This window comes from Girardinichthys multiradiatus, chromosome 12 (assembly GCF_021462225.1).
Source record: "Girardinichthys multiradiatus isolate DD_20200921_A chromosome 12, DD_fGirMul_XY1, whole genome shotgun sequence".
Classification (NCBI taxonomy): Eukaryota; Metazoa; Chordata; class Actinopteri; order Cyprinodontiformes; family Goodeidae; genus Girardinichthys; species Girardinichthys multiradiatus.
Genome location: NC_061805.1, coordinates 47,791,372 through 47,812,703, shown reverse-complemented (window position 1 = coordinate 47,812,703; position 21,332 = coordinate 47,791,372). Strand labels below are relative to the sequence as shown.

The 21,332-nt window shown below is 40.4% G+C and overlaps 1 protein-coding gene across 6 annotated transcripts in view; it reads right to left on the bottom strand.

Annotated features, from left to right (window-relative positions):
- Positions 1–21,332, bottom strand: part of wdfy3 (WD repeat and FYVE domain containing 3) — a 154,199-nt gene that overhangs the window by 109,307 nt on the left and 23,560 nt on the right. For all 6 annotated transcript variants that reach the window (XM_047380824.1, XM_047380823.1, XM_047380825.1 and 3 more), the window contains exons 2-4: positions 13,158–13,368; positions 9,032–9,155; positions 8,288–8,397 (exon numbers count right to left, since the gene is read on the bottom strand). In XM_047380824.1, coding sequence (XP_047236780.1) covers positions 8,288–8,397; positions 9,032–9,155; positions 13,158–13,368 — 445 coding nt within the window. The remainder of the gene's footprint in view (positions 1–8,287; positions 8,398–9,031; positions 9,156–13,157; positions 13,369–21,332) is intronic.

The window sequence follows — 21,332 nt, the reverse complement described above, 5'->3', positions numbered from 1 at the left end:
TTCAGAAGACATTTTCATACATTAAAACCCATCGTCATCGCCCTAATTTAAAATGTTACGGTTGTTTTTTTTACCCGTCTAGAATAAATAACAGGATGTCCTGATTGATAACTTTACTTAATGATTATTTATTTAGTGACTTTCTGATACAGTTAAGGCCAAATTTGTTCTTACACTTAGCAAATTTAGATTAATCCTAACCTTTTAATGTTTGCCAACAAGCTTCATCAAATGGAAAATTATATTAACGTTTTGGTGCGACCCAGTTGGGGTCCAGACTTGAATCTAACTGAGAATCTGTGGAGGGAGCTAAAGATTAGGGTGATGGCAAAACAAACAGATAAATTATTTTTTTTCTGAATTTATACTCGTTTTACATTGTTTTATTTCCTTTAAGAGAAACCAGTCATAAACTTCTCAGCTGAATGAAAACAATTTAAGGACGCATTCACGCTGCTGGTCCGGTCCAGGGATCAATAAAAGTGAGTAAATTCACAGCTTCAGTTGGCCCGGGTTGGTTTTCACACAGATTTTTTAGACCAGACCAAACTAAGTCATGCAGTTGCAACGGATTGTTTCGGGGGCAGTATTGCGCTGATCAAGAAGGAAAAAAGCACAAAGAAGAAAGTCTGTCTAATCAGGGTTTCTGTTTCTACTTTGATGTTCAATGCACCTGCACCTCGTCTACGTATCCCAACGAGACATATTCAAACTCTTTTGTCTTTAGATTCACGCTCTTATTTTGTTTTTCCTCTACTTCCTCCTGCTTCTTATACTAATATACGCCGCTCTTACATCAAATCCTGTCTTCCTGCTTTTGGTACGCTGGCCTGACATGCATGCAAACTGCAAACGAACCGCTCCAGGGTCCAGATAAACCGTGCCGAGAACAGCAGTTGTAACCAGGCCAGGGTAGAGTTCTCTGGTCCGTTTCAGGGTCCTGGATGGGTTCACAGCGGTGTGACCCGCTCTAGAACCGGACTCTGGCACGGTACAAAGCGTTCCATGTGGTAATAGTTTGGTCATGTGGCGGAAATGCAGTGCAGGACAGTGGGGTGTTTAACTGAAACAGAGAAGCGATGTGGTAATTTTTTCAGGAAGTAGAAATAATATAAAATAATAGGAAAGTAAAATTTCTGGAATATTGGTAAATATTGGTTATTGGACATAGCAGTGATATTTATATCTGATATCAATATTGTCCCAAATTTCAATATCGGGGCATCCCTAATATAAAGCAATGAATACATTAATGGAATAATATTGAAATTTAAGTTTTACATAGAAAGACGTGGTGGGTCTTAAAAGTAACCTGATGGCCCCCCAGTCTCTGTGGCTAAGAGCATGATTTTACAGGAAGTCACGCTCTTTAACAATGAGACAAACAAAATCATTGTGGGCAATGTATTTAAACATTAAATGCTCCAATCATCTGTTTACACTTGTGTGAACATCCTTAAACTAATATGTACTGTTTCAGCATTCAGTCTTCTTGTGTTCATACCTGACATTACATCTACTGAATCTGATTACCCTGAAATAAAGTTCAGTTTTGTTGGTACGATTTTACTGACTTTTGTTTATCTGTGTCCTTAGGAGGCTATAAAGATCCAAAAGGATTTCATCCTACGAGAGAACCGGCCAGGGAGAAGGTTCTAACAAATTTCTTTAAAATTAATGAAAAGAGGAAAACTGGTCAGGGAGGCTCACAGCAAGAAAAAACTGTAATGAAACATGGTGGAGTCAGCATCATGGTCTGGGATTACTTCTCTTCAGATTATGGTCGAGGCGATAAAATTATGAACTGTTGCCTTTAACAGTCAGTTATCAAAATTCTTCAGATGTCTCCAACAAAGCTGAAGATGAGGAGAAACTTCATTTCCAAGCATACCTGGAACTAAATCTAACAGAAAATCTGCGGGGATCACCTGAAGAGGGTTGTGGACAAGAGATGTCCTCACAGTAAGAAATAGTGGGCAAATATTAAAGAAAACTGAAATAATGTATAAAATATGTTTTTTATATTTATAAATGCACAAAAAAACTTGAAAGGATCTAGATAACTGATTCAACACAAATATTAAATCTGCTGATCAGACTCCTTCTGTGTATTTTTTGTTCCCTTTCAGTCGATTCACTCAGTACAACACATGAGTATGGGATATCACGCTCTGCGTGTCCTGGCTGAAGCCACCTCTAATCACGCCCCCTAGTCAAATGATGTGATGACGACAGGTGACAGACCCCGCCTGCACTATATACCTTTCTGTCATCATCGTCATTACTCAGTTCTTACGCTATTCACCTCGCTAAGAACACCTCTTTGAGTCAGGCTAGCTAGCTGCTGCTGGTTAGCTCTGTGTCTCTTTATAAAGGCTACTTGGAACTAGTTCAACTGCTTTTGTTGGAGTTAGTCACTGCTGCCTGCTGGTGAGCGTGTCTACCCGCAAAGAGCTAATTTCAAGCAGTTCGGTCTGGCTTTGTGGTTCGGGATGAGCACAAAGCTAACACAAGCGAAGCAGAAGTCATCTATTCGTCCCTGTCCTCAGGGGTGCGGCTTCTCGCTTCATGAGAAGGACCAGCATGAGGCTTGTCCCGTCTGTCTCGGGATCGTTCACGCTCGCAGAGCGTTGGCGGAGCCCGAAGCATGTGCGTTCTGTCGCCAGCTTTGTTGCTCGACCCTGGAGAGGTGGGTTAAATTCCTTGAGAAGGTGCTGGGAGAGGCTGCTGTCTCACGGCGAGACCCGCTGCTCTCCGAGGCGGGAAACCCAGTTTCGTCCGATTCTGACGAGGATGGCTTTTCGGTCGAAGTCCCCGCTTCCAGCTTGGCAGACCATATGGAGTATGTTGATGGCTCTTGACAAGCAAGTACACCAGTTACATTTTTCAGCTCATCCAGCCAATAGAAAACTGCAGGGTCAACCTTAGACATAATGCCTCCTGCTTCAATCATGATGCTTTTTACCCTGTTATACCAATACAGTGAAGCATCAGCTAAACCATACACACATTTTCTCAGTTTCCAAAGCACACCTGTGCTATTGGCCTCTGGAGGACATTTGATAAAAATGTCTCTGGACAGTTGCATTCCTTGTAAAAAGGCAGTTTTAATGACCATAGAGTGAAGTTCCCATTGTTTTTGACATATAACTGCCACTAGGAGTCTCAGTGACTCTGAGGCACAGGTTGGAGAGTCCTTTTGTATGTCAGAAACTTGTAGCTCCTCAAATCCTCGTGCAACAAGTCTTGCTTTAGGTATTATACCATTTTCAGTTTCTTTCAGAGTGCACACCCAATGAGTGGAGGCAGACTTTTGTCCTTTGTCCTCAATTTCTTCAAACACTTGGTTTTGTTTCCAGCTTATAATTTCATTTCTCTTTGCTTCATCAAACGACATGCCATTACTCACAAAAACATCCTCGTGTGTATCCGTATCCTCAGCATCTGCCTGGACTTGAAAATCCTCCAACTGTGACATATCAGCTGAATCACTGTTGCCAGCCACTTCTGCTGGCTCCAACAGCTCCAAGTTAAACCAATTCTTGTATTTCCCAGTTGCTTTGCCGGCACGCCCCAACACTTTAGCTTTTCTGGATGTCACAATTTGATCTGTCTTTATGATGGTGTTCCCAGTGTGCTGTCTCTCTGCCTCTGCATTTACAGGAGCAGGCAAAGGATGATTCTCAGGATTTACTGCAATAGTCTCTTCTCCTACATTCTCTTGATTGATGTCCACTGTATGTTGTCCTTGAATGTTCTCCTCATTGCAGGTAATTTGAGGTTCTTCATTCTCGTGAGTAACTTTTCTCAATCTGAGTTGATGCACTCTGACACAGGTGCCTCCGTGTCTTACAAAAACGACTGCACCATCTTGACCAATCACCACTCCTGGTCCTTTCCATTCTGGACAATCCACTCTTTTGTAAAAGACTTTGTCTCCAATTTCATATCGCTCGTCTATGGGTCGCAGCTGCTTCTTTAGTGCTCTGCGTATCCTTTCTGAACATTCCGCTTCTGTAAAAGCCTTTCTTGCAGCATGCAGGGCTGAAATATGCTTGGCAATCCATTCGCTCTTGGTGGTGCCCTCTAGAGTTGGAGCTTTGTCTATTAATACAGAGGGTAGGTTGGGATTCTGCCCGAACACCAGCTGATGTGGGCTGTATCCATGGACACCCTGCATAGAGTTCTTTGCCATAAGAGTCCAGTCCATGGCAATGCTCCAGTCACATCCAGTACTTGCTTTGACTTTCAGTAGGATCTCCGTCAGAGTTTGATTATGGCGCTCTAACAGTCCATTGCTCCACAGACTGTAAGCAGGTGTTGTCTTAACTTCAATATTAAAGTTCTCGGCCATGTCTCTCACTTCCTCATTATTAAATTCACCACCATTGTCACTGAACAACTTTTGTGGTGGGCCATGTACACTGATCCAATCATGGATAAAACATTTGACTATTTCTGAAGACTTCTTTGTGGTTAAGACATTGCCAGTACTGAAACGGGTGAACTGGTCAATAATGTGTAGGTACCAAACCCCAGGTTCAAGTTCGTGCAGATCTACAGCAACTGTTTCATTGTATGTAGATGCCAATGGTGAGCCGACAGCAGGTTTTGGTTTGGTCTTACGATATCTTTGACACACATCACACTGGTTCACAACCTTTTTCAGCAGGCTGTTGCATTCTGTGTCCTTGTTACCAGAACCAGTCAAAAGTCTCTGTATTTTATCAGCAGAGGCGTGTCCAAACTGTTTATGAAGTTTCTCCAGAACTTTCATCTTTTTATTTGTGTTCATCTTGACTGTTATAGTCAGTATTTCTTCCTCAGTAGCTTCTAATAGCTTATCAGAGTGAATAACATTTCTATTTTCACTGTCCACAATGTTCACGCAGTAATGACCTGAGCTAGTAAAGTCCAGTTTGACAGGCTGGTTGAACATCACTGCACTGTCCCTTTCCATGTCCAAAACGGTCCCTGCCCTTTTTAATGAGGTTTTACTCAGAAGCAGCGGGATGTCAGCAGGTACTACTTCAATTTCTATATTACACTTTGTGTTGCCAATTTTAGCAGGTATCTTTACCTTTTTTATGGAGTAGACGATTTTTCCATCTCCAAACTTGAGGGGCCTGTGACTTTGTGTTTCTGTCTCTTTCATACTCTTCGCACTTTTCTTTTGTAATACAGTACTGTAGTTGTCCAGCCACTCTTGTCCACAAACTGTCCTAGTGCAAGCAGTGTCAATTATTGCCGAGCCAAAACATTCTGTCATGAATAGTTCGGCATCTGTTGGTGATTCTTTGGTGTACAGAGTTAAATTGCACTCTTCCACGTCTTTTGTATCATCAGCAATTTTAACACTATCAGCTTTGTGCGGACAGCTTTTAACCCAGTGAAAAGTACTTTGGCACACTGCACATTTCGACCGTCGTCCGTACTTATCCAGCGGGTTTGTACCGGGCTGCGGTGTGTTAGGCTGTGGAGTTTTTCTGATGGGGACTTTGCCGCCAGTACTTGTCTTTTTGCTGCCGTTGCTCCGTTGCAAACACGGATTCCTGTCTAATGCCTTCTGCTGCCGCACCTCTTTTTTCGCCAACTATTCTCTTCAAAGCGGATTTCATAGAAGCAAATGTTACATCTGAGCATGCCGTTAAAGCTAACTGTCTGTCCATCATATCCAAACATGCAGTGTCCAAAAGCTTAAAAGCCAAAACTCCGTCAGGTAGCTCCATGTTGTATTTTTTCATGCGCGAGTAACGCTGCTCGAAATCAATAATATAGTCCGCCATCGACATGTTAACTTCTTTTATGATTCGGTCAAAATCCGAGTACGCCTCATAGATCCTGTGCTTTTCCTCTTTCAGGAACAAGACATCTAGTTTGGCGAACAATATAATCATTCCAGTGTCTTTATTTAGGTCGTCTAGCGGAATTTCCATCGCTGTGTCCCGCGCTCTTCCAGACAGTGCCAGGGCGACTGCAAGCGCTTGTTTCTTTTTTTTTCCAAATCTGTAACTCTCGTCCAAATGTTGACTTCATTCTTCCAGCTTTCGTAAGGCTTTCCTTCTTCAAACGTTGGCGGAACTCTGTAGTTACTAACCATCCTCTGCTACCAATGTTAGTCAAAGAAAACAACTTGTTTATTCTTTCGTAACTTTATTCCGCCATTAGCATGCCTCCAGAACAACTCCGACACGGCTACATCCAGTAGCTCGCAATCTACAAGGGCTCCCAACTCCCAACAGTGCCCCTAGCGGATGAACATGTAATACGAACCAAACAAAAGATTAACACTGGTACATTTTAACTAATAAATTGTGATACCTGTAAAATATCGATCTTATTGCTTTTAACTTTAAACTTCCTTGTTGACATAAAATGCCAACAGCTGTCACTTTGAAAACAAAGTCCTGGTCGGTCTGTTACCACCAGTGTTTTCTAACCTTTGTCCCTGTGGTTTTTAAATGCATCTCTGAAGTGATACACTTAATTTGAAGTAATAAGTGACCTCCTCGGCCAGTCATTCAGTTGGTAAAACCCATCAATATAAAACTTGCAGATCAGGGAGACCCTGAGGAGCAGGACTGAGAATACTGCTTTAAAAAAGCCCAGGACGTCCTGTTCACTTATGACTTCAACAGTTCTCCTATATGTTCTCCAGTAAGAGGCATCAGACTTAAATCCACTCCATTAGACAAAAATAATGAGCAAATCTAAGAAATAAATGGATGATATATGTTTGCTCTGTACTTGACAAGTACTGAAGCAGACAGAATTGAAATCGTTACCCTCATTGTCATCATTTCATTTACTAAAAAACGTTTTTTACAACTACATTTAATTAACACTAAGATTTTTCTTTCAGATGTGTTTATCACTGGCTTATGGTAATAAAGAATAACATCAACAAAAAGCAGAGTAAAAAAAGGGTTCATCACATGTCAAGAGAGCACGTTTCAGTGGGAAACAACGGCGGTGAATTTCTGGTGTGCAGCAGAGCAGGAAAAGCTCCCAACACAAGCCCTATTTAGGAATTCCTTGTGAAAAGTTCAAAAAATGTCAGCTGGCAACAGTACAAGAACAGGAGTGTGACCTTTACAGCTGCTGTTAACAGTTCCTTGGGAAAAGTATTCATACCCTTTCAATTTTTTCACATTATAAAAAAAACTTCCATTCATTAATCAGAAGAGCACTGCATGTCAGTAAACTAATGCTGCCTATAACCCTATAAACACACTATCCCCACTGTGACATGGTAGAGGCACCATCATGCTGTGGGAATGCTTTTCTTCAGCAGAGACGGGGAAACAGGGCATCCAACGGGACTGAGGTTGAACTATTTGTAAAGAACGAGTAAAAACACAAAGACTAGCAGCTGTAAAAATAAAAACATGTATCATTTTCCTTCTGCTTTACAATTATGTGCTACTGTGTGATGGTCCGTCACCACAAAATCCCAATAAATACATTCAAGTCTGTGGTTGTAACCTGAGAAATGTAAAAAATGTTTCAAGACTGTGCCATTTGAAGACACTGTATATTCTCCTGCTGTTAATTATAATTGCTTAAAAACCAAACTCCATTTATGATGTCACTAAAGGATGATATAAAAAAGAAAAACAGGAGCAGAATGACTTTAAACAGTGTTTTATGAAAATCAGTGTGAATAAGCAGCAGAGTTAAAAATAATCTGCATAAACAAATAAAGTATTGGTTTACAAAGTTATTTTTGCTTATTCTGTGTCGATAAACAGACATGATAGTATAAATCTTTCTCTGTCCTGCAAGAGACATTCTTTTTAAAACATAATACCTACTGTAATATATCCAAACACATGAGCCAAACATTACTGTGGCTGTTTTTGTTTGTCATTGCAGTTTCCCAAACTGCCATGACAGTGGTAATGTGCCTTTATAAATGTGATGCCTGAGATTAACCAATCAGAAGCTTCGTCAACTGGGCTCTCCCACATCGTTTAAAATGCAGAGTAATCTACTGTATGTAAACTTCTGACTTTGAAGAAAGTGATAAATAACATGTTTATAAAACTCTGTCATTATTCTGGTATTTAGCCAATGCAAATATGTTTAGTGACCCTAACTGACCTAAAACAGTAACAGCTTAGCCTCATTTAATGCCAGACAGTGGGACAGTGGTCAATCACATAAAATCTTACTGAAATACGTCGGAGTTTGTGGTTCAAGGGGTGTTAATACTTTGGAAGGCAGTGTACACACAAGTTCAAATATACTTTGTTAAACTAAACAGCTCCGTGGTCTCTTTACCGACCTGTCCAGAGGAAGCCAGCAGGTTGATGGTGGTCAGAAGCATCCAGCCACGACTTGCATCCTCACTCTGGTTCACCTCCAGGAACTGGACTATGGCTCGACTGGCGGCTTCTGCAGGAGGAAGCACACGATCGTGTGGTTAAACAGATGGACGGTGATGGCACACTGTTGCAAGCAGATGGCTGCCGGAACAATGAATAAATACGGAAATCATTATGTTGGACGTGACGTGGGAAAGAGCACAGCAGAGACCTCTAGGTGTGTCTCCTCAGAAGGTATAAAATACCATGTCACCTTGGCTTTTGGAAGTTTCTTAATAACCAATGAAAGCTAAAATCAAGCCCACAACAGCAGCCAGACTCTAGCAGCTCATTGCTTAGACCAAAGAGAAAACGATCAGATGAATACAGAGAGCTGCTGACTCATGTGACATCATGACTCAACTACTAGCTCAGTCTAAGGACCAGCTGGAGAAGTCAGAGATGTTCTCTGCTTGACAACAGAGAAATGGACTGTGTGTGTTTCTGTGTCTAGTTCAGGCTTGCTGTGAGGAAGCTAAACTAAAATGCAGCCGCTGATGTTAGAGAAAAGCTCCCGAATCATGGCACAGCTTAAACCTACACTGCACCTGTATATAGAAAAACTGTACAACCATCGTGTTGAGTAGAAACACACACAAACAAGAAAAGAAAAAGTCATCCATAATGGCAAAGTTTATGTTAAAGCAAGGGGTCTGAGAGCTCACCTGTGGATTTGTTCGAGGCTCTGCGTCTGATCTCGGTCACCATGAGTCGTGACACCTGGGTGGTGAACTGCAGCAGGTCGGAAAACTTTTCCATCATGCCGCTGGGTGGAGCATTCCCAAACACCTAAAGCAAACAGATCAGACTTTGTTTAATACTTACGTTTACAGAACATGATAGTTTCTAATCACCTGACCATAGATAATTCACAGAAAGTGACCATTTGCTTAGCTTTTTAAATTCCTCACAATTACAGCCTAAGGAACATACCAAATAGGTGTTAGGAAACATGAAGGTGGCTCGCTTGTTTTATTTCTCTGACATTTCATGGAAGGCTTAACGACGCACTTCAGCTGATTGAACAAAGACTCGTGTGTTTATTTCTCCAGTATATCTGACAGGCAACTGGGCCTGGAGAGTCCTGCTGCTCAGGGACTGTTTCTGAATTCTGACATTAATTCTGCCACCAGTGAGTGAATCACTGTCAACGCTGGATACTCAAGGGAGAATTGGTGATGCTCTTCAGTCTAATAAAAACACTAAACCAAGCTGCCTGCAGCAAGGCTGCAAAACAAAAATGGAAGATCATTTTAGAGCTGTAGCATGAAGGAGAGTTGGAAAAGCTAACATGATTCCACTAAACAGGACAAATTCATGAGGGGCATTTTTAAACCCCTTCAGGCTCACTTTGGTACAGCGGGCAAGAAAGATAAACATAATACTAAACATAATACTGCAATGCACCGGGTGCGGTTCTTTAGTTCTTTTTTGGCCCGGCTTGCTGTATTATTTAAATGGCAGACCACTGCCCCGCCCACCCATGTTCAGTGGCTTTCAGAGATCATGTCAGGTGTCAGTCTTAAATACATTATTTGCTCCGTTCAGAATCAAAGTGACATGTTTAATAAGATCTGTGCTCCTCCTGACACATCTTTCAAATCTTCATTTTAAGAGATATGCTGTGCTATAATTTGATCCTGTGTGCAGGTCATGCACATCTAAATCTGGGATTTAGTGAGTTTTTTCCGCTTTCTTATAATGTTATTTCTGCACCCTGACATCATGCCTGGGGGTTTGGTTATCTACTTTCCTTCAGCAGAGGATCACAGTGTAACATCTGAACTGTGTTTGAACTTTCTTTAATGTAAATAGAAAGTTAAGCCAAGCAGCCGGTCATATCTGAGCCTCAGTCTGAGAAAGAATCATTTTAACCCTTGTATGGTGTTCGTGTCTGTGGGACCCATTTTCATTATTTACTGAAGGAAAAATTATACAATTAATGTATATTAATTGTAAATTTGTTCCAACTCATATCATGATTTTAAATAAATGTTTGATTGTGAGGCATTAAAAATCACAAAATGCAACAGGTCCACTAGACCCAGAAACATTGGCTGAGGAAAAACAATATGAACACCACACAAGGGTTAAGTATGGTTACCAATAGATCTCTGTTCTGGGGTTGGTGGCTGTGGCTTTTGCTGTTTTACAGTAAAAATACTTATAGAAAAATAAACAAATATTTTCTCTTTAGCAAAATTATCAGTTTATTCAATTATCCTAGACAAGGGGATCTGATGTTGTGTTTTTATTAAATAAAATGTACAATTAAGTTACTTTAGGCAATAACACAGCATTAACTGTATTTCTGATGTAAGAATAAACATTTAGAACTAAAATGCTTAAATACAACAAGCCAGGGCTACACAATCAAAAGAAAATTAATATTATGGTTGAATATGGAGATGACAACACTGTGCTTCCAACACTGACCTTTAACATTTTAAGAACTATAATCCGTCAGCCATAAGCATCTCCTGCAGCAAGAGTTTATGCAGTAGCCTGAATAAAGGTCCTTCTCAAAATATTAGCATATTGTGATAAAGTTCATTATTTTCCATAATGTCATGATGAAAATTTAACATTCATATATTTTAGATTCATTGCACACTAACTGAAATATTTCAGGTCTTTTATTGTCTTAATACGGATGATTTTGGCATACAGCTCATGAAAACCCAAAATTCCTATCTCACAAAATTAGCATATCATTAAAAGGGTCTCTAAACGAGGTATGAACCTAATCGTCTGAATCAACAAGTTAACTCTAAACACCTGCAAAAGATTCCTGAGGCCTTTAAAACTCCCAGCCTGGTTCATCACTCAAAACCCCAATCATGGGTAAGACTGCCGACCTGACTGCTGTCCAGAAGGCCACTATTGACACCCTCAAGCAAGAGGGTAAGACACAGAAAGAAATTTCTGAACGGATAGGCTGTTCCCAGAGTGCTGTATCAAGGCACCTCAGTGGGAAGTCTGTGGGAAGGAAAAAGTGTGGCAGAAAACGCTGCACAACGAGAAGAGGTGACCGGACCCTGAGGAAGATTGTGGAGAAGGGCCGATTCCAGAACTTGGGGGACCTGCGGAAGCAGTGGACTGAGTCTGGAGTAGAAACATCCAGAGCCACCGTGCACAGGCGTGTGCAGGAAATGGGCTACAGGTGCCGCATTCCCCAAACCTGGGCTACAGAGAAGCAGCACTGGACTGTTGCTCAGTGGTCCAAAGTACTTTTTTTGGATGAAAGCAAATTCTGCATGTCATTCGGAAATCAAGGTGCCAGAGTCTGGAGGAAGACTGGGGAGAAGGAAATGCCAAAATGCCAGAAGTCCGGTGTCAAGTACCCACAGTCAGTGATGGTCTGGGGTGCCTTGTCAGCTGTTGGTGTTGGTCCACTGTGTTTTAGAGAGACTCAAGACCCAACACTCTGGATGAGCTAAAGGCCGCTATCGAAGCATCCTGGGCCTCCATAAGACCTCAGCAGTGCCACAGGCTGATTGCCTCCATGCCACGCCGCATTGAAGCAGTCATTTCTGCAAAAGGATTCCCGACCAAGTATTGAGTGCATAACTGTACATGATTATTTGAAGGTTGACGTTTTTTGTATTAAAAACACTTTTCTTTTATTGGTCGGATGAAATATGCTAATTTTGTGAGATAGGAATTTTGGGTTTTCATGAGCTGTTTGCCAAAATCATCCGTATTAAGACAATAAAAGACCTGAAATATTTCAGTTAGTGCGCAATGAATCTAAAATATATGAATGTTAAATTTTCATCATGACATTATAGAAAATAATGAACTTTATCACAATATGCTAATTTTTTGAGAAGGACCTGTATATTATTAGCATACCATGAGTGAATTCCTGACACATAAAAGGCAACAGATGCATTCTGATTCAAAATCACTTTTCAAAATGAAACACCTTTAATTTTAAGCTTTATATGGTTAGCATGGTTAAATAATAGGTAAAAACTAGATACCCACAGAGATTTGGTCTGGTTCTGGCCCGAACAATGCAGTTACACTCTGCCAACACCCCAAAGAATGAACCCCTTTAGTGGCCAAGATCAGGTTCTCCAGATCTTCCAGAACTAGGCCAGATCTCTGTTGCTATGTGGGTACTAGCTAAATGCTGTTGAGGTTTCCTAGTTCACAGTCTCTTCAAAGTTTGCTGGATAGTGGCTTAATGAGGATCAGTGATGAGATTTGTCTGCTAAAAATATATCATTACAAATCACCAGGTAATTAATACCCATTTGAATCTCATCACTGATCCGCATTAAGCCACTACCCAGCAAACTGTGAAGAGACTCGCCTCTGCCCAAGGCAAGGGTGTGTCACGTGATCAGATAAGCGTAATCTGATTGGCTAAAAGACGCTCGACTTGATCGAGTGCTGACTGCTTTGGCTTGAGTCACCAGAAGGTCAACACATTTGCAGGCGAATTCTTGCAGGTGAATTTTTTCAGGCGAATTTCTGCAGGTGAATTTTTGCTGGTACAAAAAAAGAAATTCACATACATAATTGCACAGGATAAAAATTCTGTGTTATAAATTCAATGACTAAAAAATGTCTGATTCTAATGAGACTATTTTACTTCCATAATTAAAGTGGAAAACAAATCACAGTAGTGTTATTTATTTTTTCTTATCCGCTCATGATGCCTGGTGGACACAGGAACATGTTCTGACTGCTCTTCTTTCACAGCACAAACGTAACAGAGACGATCAGTATTGATCCACCTCAGTTCGGGCCTCTTGGAGCTCCACCATGAACATGACTTACCCTGTTAAATACAGGAAGCATCATGTAGAGCTTCTCCTCCTGCTCCTTCTGGGTCATGTGACGAGGAGGGTGGCACAGCTCGGAGAAGAGGCGTCGCAGGTGCATCAGGCCGAGCGCGTTGTCCTGCGGGCTGCACTCCTCCTGCCGCGGCCGCCCCATGATTCTTTTCACCATGTTCATCTTGAGCGGCTTTGTCAGGGCAAAGGCAGCCCTACGGGAAATGAAATGCATAATGAAGGTTAAATGTCTCACATCACGTTACTCAATACAGATGTGGATTGGTTTAAATAAGATGTCAACGTTACAGAAAAACAGATTTTCACTCCAACACAGCAATAAAAGGTCCTGCTATTGCAAAGCTAGCTAGTGCTTGATAGATTACACCAACACATGTCACAAATTGCTGCTTTCAGCAAATCTCACTTCTATTCATATGGAAATACATGCAAAGGAGCAGCAGCAGCTCCAAGCTTGGGTGCATTTTTACTAAAGTTGACTTTATTCTTAACTGGGCCTGGTTATGCTATTAAAAACAGAATATGAATTAGGACTGAATACATCGCAAATATATCATCATCACAATAGCAGTGTGTGCAATATTCACAATGCAAAACACTGCTAGCTGTTGGCTAATATATTCCAGGTGTTATGAACTTGCATTTTGCAAACTAATGTCATATTTATCAAGTTAAACAATCCATCTATGGCAGCAGATACTCACATCGGAGACAAATGACAGTGTATAAAAGAGTGATGGAAGCACAGATGAGAAAGAGAGAAGACAACTGATATCATCACGGCAATATTTACCATTATTATCGCCATCGCACGACTTTTTAATATAGTGCAGACCTAATCTGAATTATTTAGGTCAATATAGAAATTATAATTATTGACTATTTAACCCAAATTCTTGTGAACTGTGGACTTGCAAAGGAGAATGTGCCAAAAATAATTTTGAACACCATTTTAAACTAGTTATACTATTGCCTGAAGCTGAAAAAGCAGATCTGGTTAAGAGTACAGCCCTTTATGGAACCACTGATTAGAGCGATCAAAGCAGGGATCAATTTGTCTGGTACAATATGAGTGAGGGCGCAGCGTTGGTGGTGTAGGGGTTAAGCGCACAACCATGTGCAGAGGCTATAGTCCTCGATGCGGCTGTCCCAGGTTTGTTTCCCGGACCCAGGGACCTTTGCCGAATGGCTCCCTCTCTCTTTGCCCTCTTTCCTGGCTACTTACCGTCAGAAAAATTAAAAAATAAAGACCTCTAGTCCCGCAAAAAAAAAAAAAAAAAACTATTGTGTGAGATGAATAAAGGAAACACTGACAAGAATATTTTACTTTAAAAGTCCGGGCCAGCAGCAGTTCACATTTCAAACTAGAGAAGACATTGATTCAGCCACTAGTGTTCATGGCATTCATTAAACTAGGGATGCACCGCTATGAAAATATGGGCCAATACCGATATCTGATATTAACGTTGCTGTTTTGGCCGTTAACAGATATTTACCAATATTATTTAGGCAGTGGGTACAGGCAATGGATGGATGGCCAACATTGTTGACATGGTAAAAAAGCATAATTTCTATCACCATATGGGACCGACTAAACAACTGCAGATATCTTTTTGAAATGACAGATTTCCCACGCTGGTTATCAACTTGAGATTTGCACAAAATGTAAAAAAAACAAAAAACAAACAAACAATTGCTTCCTGGCCCATAGGTGATATGTCTGCATTAAATATGTCAATATATAAAAGTACAATATAGTGTGCAAGGCAAGGTATCAGTTAGTCAAATATGTTTCGATAGAAAGCGTTTTTAAAATGAAAAAAGTTTTCACGCTTTTTGTGGTTTATGACAGGTGCAGAGGTGTTACAAAGTTAATTTACTCCCCAAAATAATTATATTATTGGGAGATGATCCTAGAAGATAATGTTTAGTTTAGTGTCTATTTCTTCTGACAGTATAGGAACAGGTAAACAAACATCGCTGGTATTAATTTTGAGCTCCTCTTCCTCAGAAAATGGTTGATATTCAATATATTCAGCTATTTCTTCAACTTGCCAACTTCTCTCCAGACTAGTTGAACTGGTTGCTAGGAGATCTTAGAGCACGCGTTGAACCTAAATACAGTAGAGAAACCGCCAATAATAAAACCAGAAAAAACAGGCTAATAAGAACTGCTCATCAATCTAAAGCTGAAAGCTTCCTTTTCAGCTTTCATTACCTTGCTTATTATAACTGTAAAAATCATTTTCCCCCATAAAACAACAGTAGAAATATCTGAGAGTGGAAATCCTTTTTTCTAGGTTCAACTCTTCTTTCATTTTCTAACAGTCCACTGTTATAACTATCCCCACTCAGGTTACTAGAGTATGGGATTACAAAGATGTATAGGTGGCACGTCTAGACAGTTGGATAGGATTTTTTTTTTTTAAATCTAACATTTTTCCATTCTTCATTTTTGTTATTTGCCAGGCCTGGAAAATATGTAATTCAGGTTCTATACTCCTTTTTGACCTTTGCAGACAGCAAAGGAATTACAGTGCCTTGCTAAAGTATTCGGCCCCCTTGAACTTTTCAACCTCTTGCCACATTTCAGGCTTCAAATATAAAGATATAAAATTCAAATTTTTTGTGAAGAATCAACAACAAGTGGGACACAATTATGAAGTGGAATAAAATTTATTGGATGTGTCAAACCTTTTTAACAAATAAAAAACTGAAATGTGGCGCGTGCAATATTATTCAGCCCCCTTGCGTTAATACTTTGTAGCGCCACCCTTTGCTGCAATTACAGCTGCAAGTCTCTAGGGGTTTGTCTCTATCAGTTTTGCACATCGAGAGACTGAAATTCTTGCCCTTTCTTCCTTGCAAAACAGCTGGAGCTCAGTGAGGTTGGATGGAGAGCGTTCGTGAACAGCAGTCTTCAGCTCTTTTCACAGATTCTCGATTGGATTCAGGTCTGGACTTTGACTTGGCCATTCCAACACCTGGATACATTTATTTGTGAACCATTCCATTGTAGATTTGGCTTTATGTTTTGGATCATTGTCGCGTTGGAAGATAAATCTCCATCTCAGTCTCAAGTCTCTTGCAGACTCCAACAGGTTTTCTTCCAGAATGGTCCTGTATTTGGCCCCATCCATCTTCCCATCAATTTTGACCATCTGCTGACAATAAGCAGTCCCAAACCATGATGCTGCCACCACCATGTTTGACAGTGGGGATGGTGTGTTCAGGGTGATGAGCTGTGTTGCTTTTACGTCAAACATATCGTTTTGCATTGTGGCCAAACAGTTCGATTTTGGTTTCATCTGACCAGAGCACCTTCTTCCACAGGTTTGGTGTGTCTCCAGGTGGCTTGTGGCAAACTTTAAACGAGACTTTTTATGGATATCTTTGAGAAATGGCTTTCTTCTTGCCACTCTTCCATAAAGGCCAGATTTGTGCAGTGTATGACTGATTGTTGTCCTATGGACAGACTCTCCCACCTCAGCTGTAGATCTCTGCAGTTCATCCAGAGTGATCATGGGCCTCTTGGCTGCTTCTCTGATCAGTCTTCTCCTTGTTCGAGATGAAGTTTAGAGGGACGGCCAGGTCTTGGTAGATTTGCAGTGGTCTGATACTCCTTCCATTTCAATATGATTGCTTGCACAGTGCTCCTTGGGATGTTTAAAGCTTGGGAAATCTTTTTGTATCCAAATCTGGCTTTAAACGTCTCCACAACAGTATCTCGGACCTGCCTGGTGTGTTCCTTGGTCTTCATGATGCTCTCTGCGCTTTGAACAGAACCCTGAGACTATCACAGAGCAGGTGCATTTATACGGAGACTTGATTACACACAGGTGGATTCTATTTATCATCATCAGTCATTTGGGACAACATTGGATCATTCAGAGATCCTCACTGAACTTCTGGAGTGAGTTTGCTGCACTGAAAGTAAAGGGCCGAATAATATTGCACGCCCCACTTTTCAGTTTTTTATTTGTTAAAAAAGTTTGACAGATCCAATAAATTTAATTCCACTTCACGATTGTGTCCCACTTGTTGCTGGTTCTTCACAAAAAAAATTGAATTTTATATCTTTATGTTTGAAGCCTGAAATGTGGCAAGAGGTTGACCAGTTCAAGGGGGCCGAGTACTTTCGCAGGGCACTGTATGTAATATGGTGTAACCCCATTTTATGAACATTTCTTGTTGCATTTCTTGCTACATACAGGGAAAACGGTAAAGGATTTAATCCACATATTTCAGGTGATCTGGCAGCTTTTCAGGTTTGACTTCTTGTGAAGGAGTGAACCTGATTTGCCTTTCTGATGTTGTTGCTATGTTAGAAAACAAAATTGTTTTGACACTTCCTTCTTAATTTTAAGTCTAAAGAGCCATTGCCACCCTTAAACCTCCAGTTTATCCAACAAGCCATGGATTTAAGAGGTAGCTGGTTCTAGACCATCATGAATTCAACCCCGTTTAAGCCAGTTGTCGCAAACTTGCCTCAAAGTGATTACGGTATACCACACTCCAAGATTTTTATCCATTGTATGTGCTATATGCAAAATGACGATCACCAACAGCAAACCCGCAAAAATCCTTTTCTTTATATGACTGAATAAATTCAGATGGGAAGGGGTTAATATACCTCTGGAACCAGTTTTTCTAGCCAGGAGAAGACTCCGTGGATGTTGAGACCAGAAACATCAGAAATTTAAAGATTTCTTTTTCAGTTACTTCTCTGAATTCTAGAAAAATCTTGACTCAGTGGAGCCAGCCAAACATACAGTGCTTAGGTCATCTTTGCAGACATTTAGGTCTTCTTTATGCACATTTTCCGAAACGGAGTGATTAAGGTATTTTGATAATATATTGCATAATTTGTCCTTTAAGCCAAAATATTTTTCCAACATCATGCGCTTTGATCACCGCTGATCAATCAGTGATTTACTTATCAATTATTAAGATTGGAAGGACAATTTCTAATCTCTGACCAGTAAGTTTCCTTAGACCAGTAAGTTGTCTATAATATGCAATACTATTCTCGCAAGGGGAACAAAATAATTTCAGTGCCCCATAATTTTTTAGACGGATCACCCAGTTGACTCAACGACTCAGGGCTGTAAACCCTGCCATGTTTGAATACTTTTCTGATGAATGTTTTCTCGTTCCTTTAGATGCTGCCACACAGGAACATAGAGAGCAACATCATGAGAACATCAGACAGCTGCCTTGCACAGATGTGGCATCTGTGATAGTAACAACACTACTCAAAACTAAGGATTTTAGAAAGTAATTTTACCCAACCTTCTGCACTGCCCTCCACATGAACCCAAACTGCTACACATTTTAACAATGGCTATTTGCTGCTGTGCAGAACATCGGTCCATATGGACCTTTTTGTTTTACAAAGCAATCTCGATGAATTGAATCATAGAGAGCAAACAATCACCATGTCGGAACTGATTCCCCTGGACACAAATTAGGTTTTAAGCATCACTTAACTGTGTTTAGTCTGGGAGCATAAGACAAACCGCCAGAAATGAAAGGAACAACAAATACAGATATTGTAATCATGTTGTGAGTCAGTTCTGTCACATAAGTGCTTTGAGCATTTTTTGGGCTCTTTAGCTTGCTTAAAGATTTCATCAGAAAATAACTAGAGAGAGGATGGAGGCTGTGTTAGCCTCAAACACATTTTCCACACAGTGGAAATCAAAGCAGAGAAGACCTGAAAGGCGCAGGATTTGACATTTACAATACAGCGGGTGTCTGGAAGCAATATACTGCACCATTCGGCTCTTACTAACCTGCAGCCCTGCCTGTTGGAGATAAGGAACTAAAACAAGGCCAGCAATACAAGTCTAGGCTTTCAAAGGAAGGTTATAACCCTGCCCGAAGCAGATGGAGATTAAAATAAGGAGTTGACATTAAAGTCATATAACGAGAGACAGGCCTGAAGAGGCAGCACTTGTAAACTGCACTGCTTGGTAGCTTTGCTATACGTTGAGGTGCACATAATGGATATTTGATTATTTAAATTTGGAAAGTAAAAAAACAAACAGGAAATATAACACAGTCGAGCTGCAGTCTTTTTTTCCTTTCTTGTCACAAATGTTGGCATCGGGAAGGGCACTCATAAACAGTCTGAGTGTCCCCATGAGGTCAAATAATGGGAGGTTTTCATTGACAGCACTGAAGTCGCCAGTCCACCATCTTGGGTGTCTCCGTATCGCTTCACGCTTTTCCCAACATTGCATATTTTTTCGACCATGAATAAGTATCTAGAGTCGTTGCAGCCTCCAGGTAAGGCCATGTACCTCAAGAAAATTGCGGCCATAAACAAGGTGGATCCATATGTTGGTTTTATTTAGCGCAAATCCGGACGATTGGCTGCACAACTGCTTTTTCTTAGCCACAAAATAGGCAAAAATTCATAATAAGTTCAATATTGCCTTTTATAGGATAATTACATAATACTTATATTACTATGATATTTACAGCATAACAGTAAAGGTAAATTGCGGACTACATCTAGCTGGTCAAGGCGTGAAGTAGGTCACAGCGCTGAGTGGCAGTGCTAAGTGCTGCTCAGTGCTCAGAATCCACTGATCAGCTCACAATCTTGGCAGCCTACGTTCCAGAATATTATTACAGTAAATGTAGGAGAACTTTATTTATTTACCCGTCACAAAATGCACACAGCACACTCTGGCATGAGTGAGGTTCAAGCCATCCAAATCTGGCCTGGATATCCGATTCAGCCACAGTAGTCAACATGTACCACTGTTTTTTTGTATTACTGTTGTGTACCACTGTGTTTTTGTTTTCTCACACTGATTTTCTATCACGGCTGGCAGACGATAGAATGAACACTGGTCTTGACCACCATGCACAGCACAGCACACAATTAAGCAATTTTTACCAGTAGTTAAATTGAATGTTCCAGAGTTTTGCTACACAGATCACGCTAAAACAACGAAAACAGGCTGCAGCTGGTACCCAAGATGACCACGATGTCATGTGAAAACCCCCCATTATCAGCTGAATTAGTCTGAAGAAAGGGCCAACCCCCCTGCCGTTTCACTCACTTCAAGCATTCAGCATGCCGAGGTGAGTGAAACTTCCACAGCGCAGGCAGAGTGTCCACTTTGTGCTGCATGTTACCAAGTAACATTATTATTAAGTCATTGCTACAATATTTGCAGAGTTTTAGCATAAATTCTAGCTCTCTGCTAAAAAGCGCAGCCTGTAGAGGACAGGAAGCTATGAGTTAAGAGCCAAAAGCTAAGAGAAGCATCCATTGCAGCATCCAAACAATCAGCTGAGGGACAGATTAGGTGTGGGTGATATGAACTTGAAATTCTATCATGACATGTTGTGGTATTTGTTGTGATAACAACAAAAGTGATAAAAAGTGTTTACAACTTCTTTTCAGTTGTTTTAGGTAACTGTATGGCTGTGACTGCATGTCCCTGCTGTCAGAGCCCCACAAACCCAATTAACATTCTTAGAAAACAGACATTTTGAAATAAGTTAATCATATTTTCAGATGTATTGATATATATTTCTCCAACAGTGGAGAAAATAGTAAAAATAACAATTCTGAAAAGACAGCCAGTTTTTGGGTTTTCAGACATCATTAATTGACATTTATGTCACAATAAATCAAACCTCCTATCATGATAATAATTTTTACGATAAACAACACAATTAATGCCCATCCCTAGGACAGATTACAATAATAACTGTCCAAATACACAGCAGTATATTGAACATATTGTGTTAATCCACTGCAGCATTCTGTTGCTAGTTCTAAACAGGGAAATTATTTTTTCATCTGGGTTTTAGAAATCCGTCACCTCAACAAATTTCTTGTTGTCGTGGCAAGCTCTGACGTGCTTACTACTTGCTGTTTTGCACTAGTTAAAACAAAAATATTGTCATACTTTTATTATTTTCATCTCATGTATTTCAGAAAGAACCTCATAAAATGTTTCGCAGCAACATTAAAAAAATCATTGAGTATTTTATTTGGCATTTTATGAGCTTTTAATCTCTTAACAACACTACTGAGGGGGGACTAGACCTGGGGAAAAATCTCTTGTGAACATCCATCTGACTGTGGTGGCTGCACTGATATTTACCATCTGATTCACAAATTAACCTACAG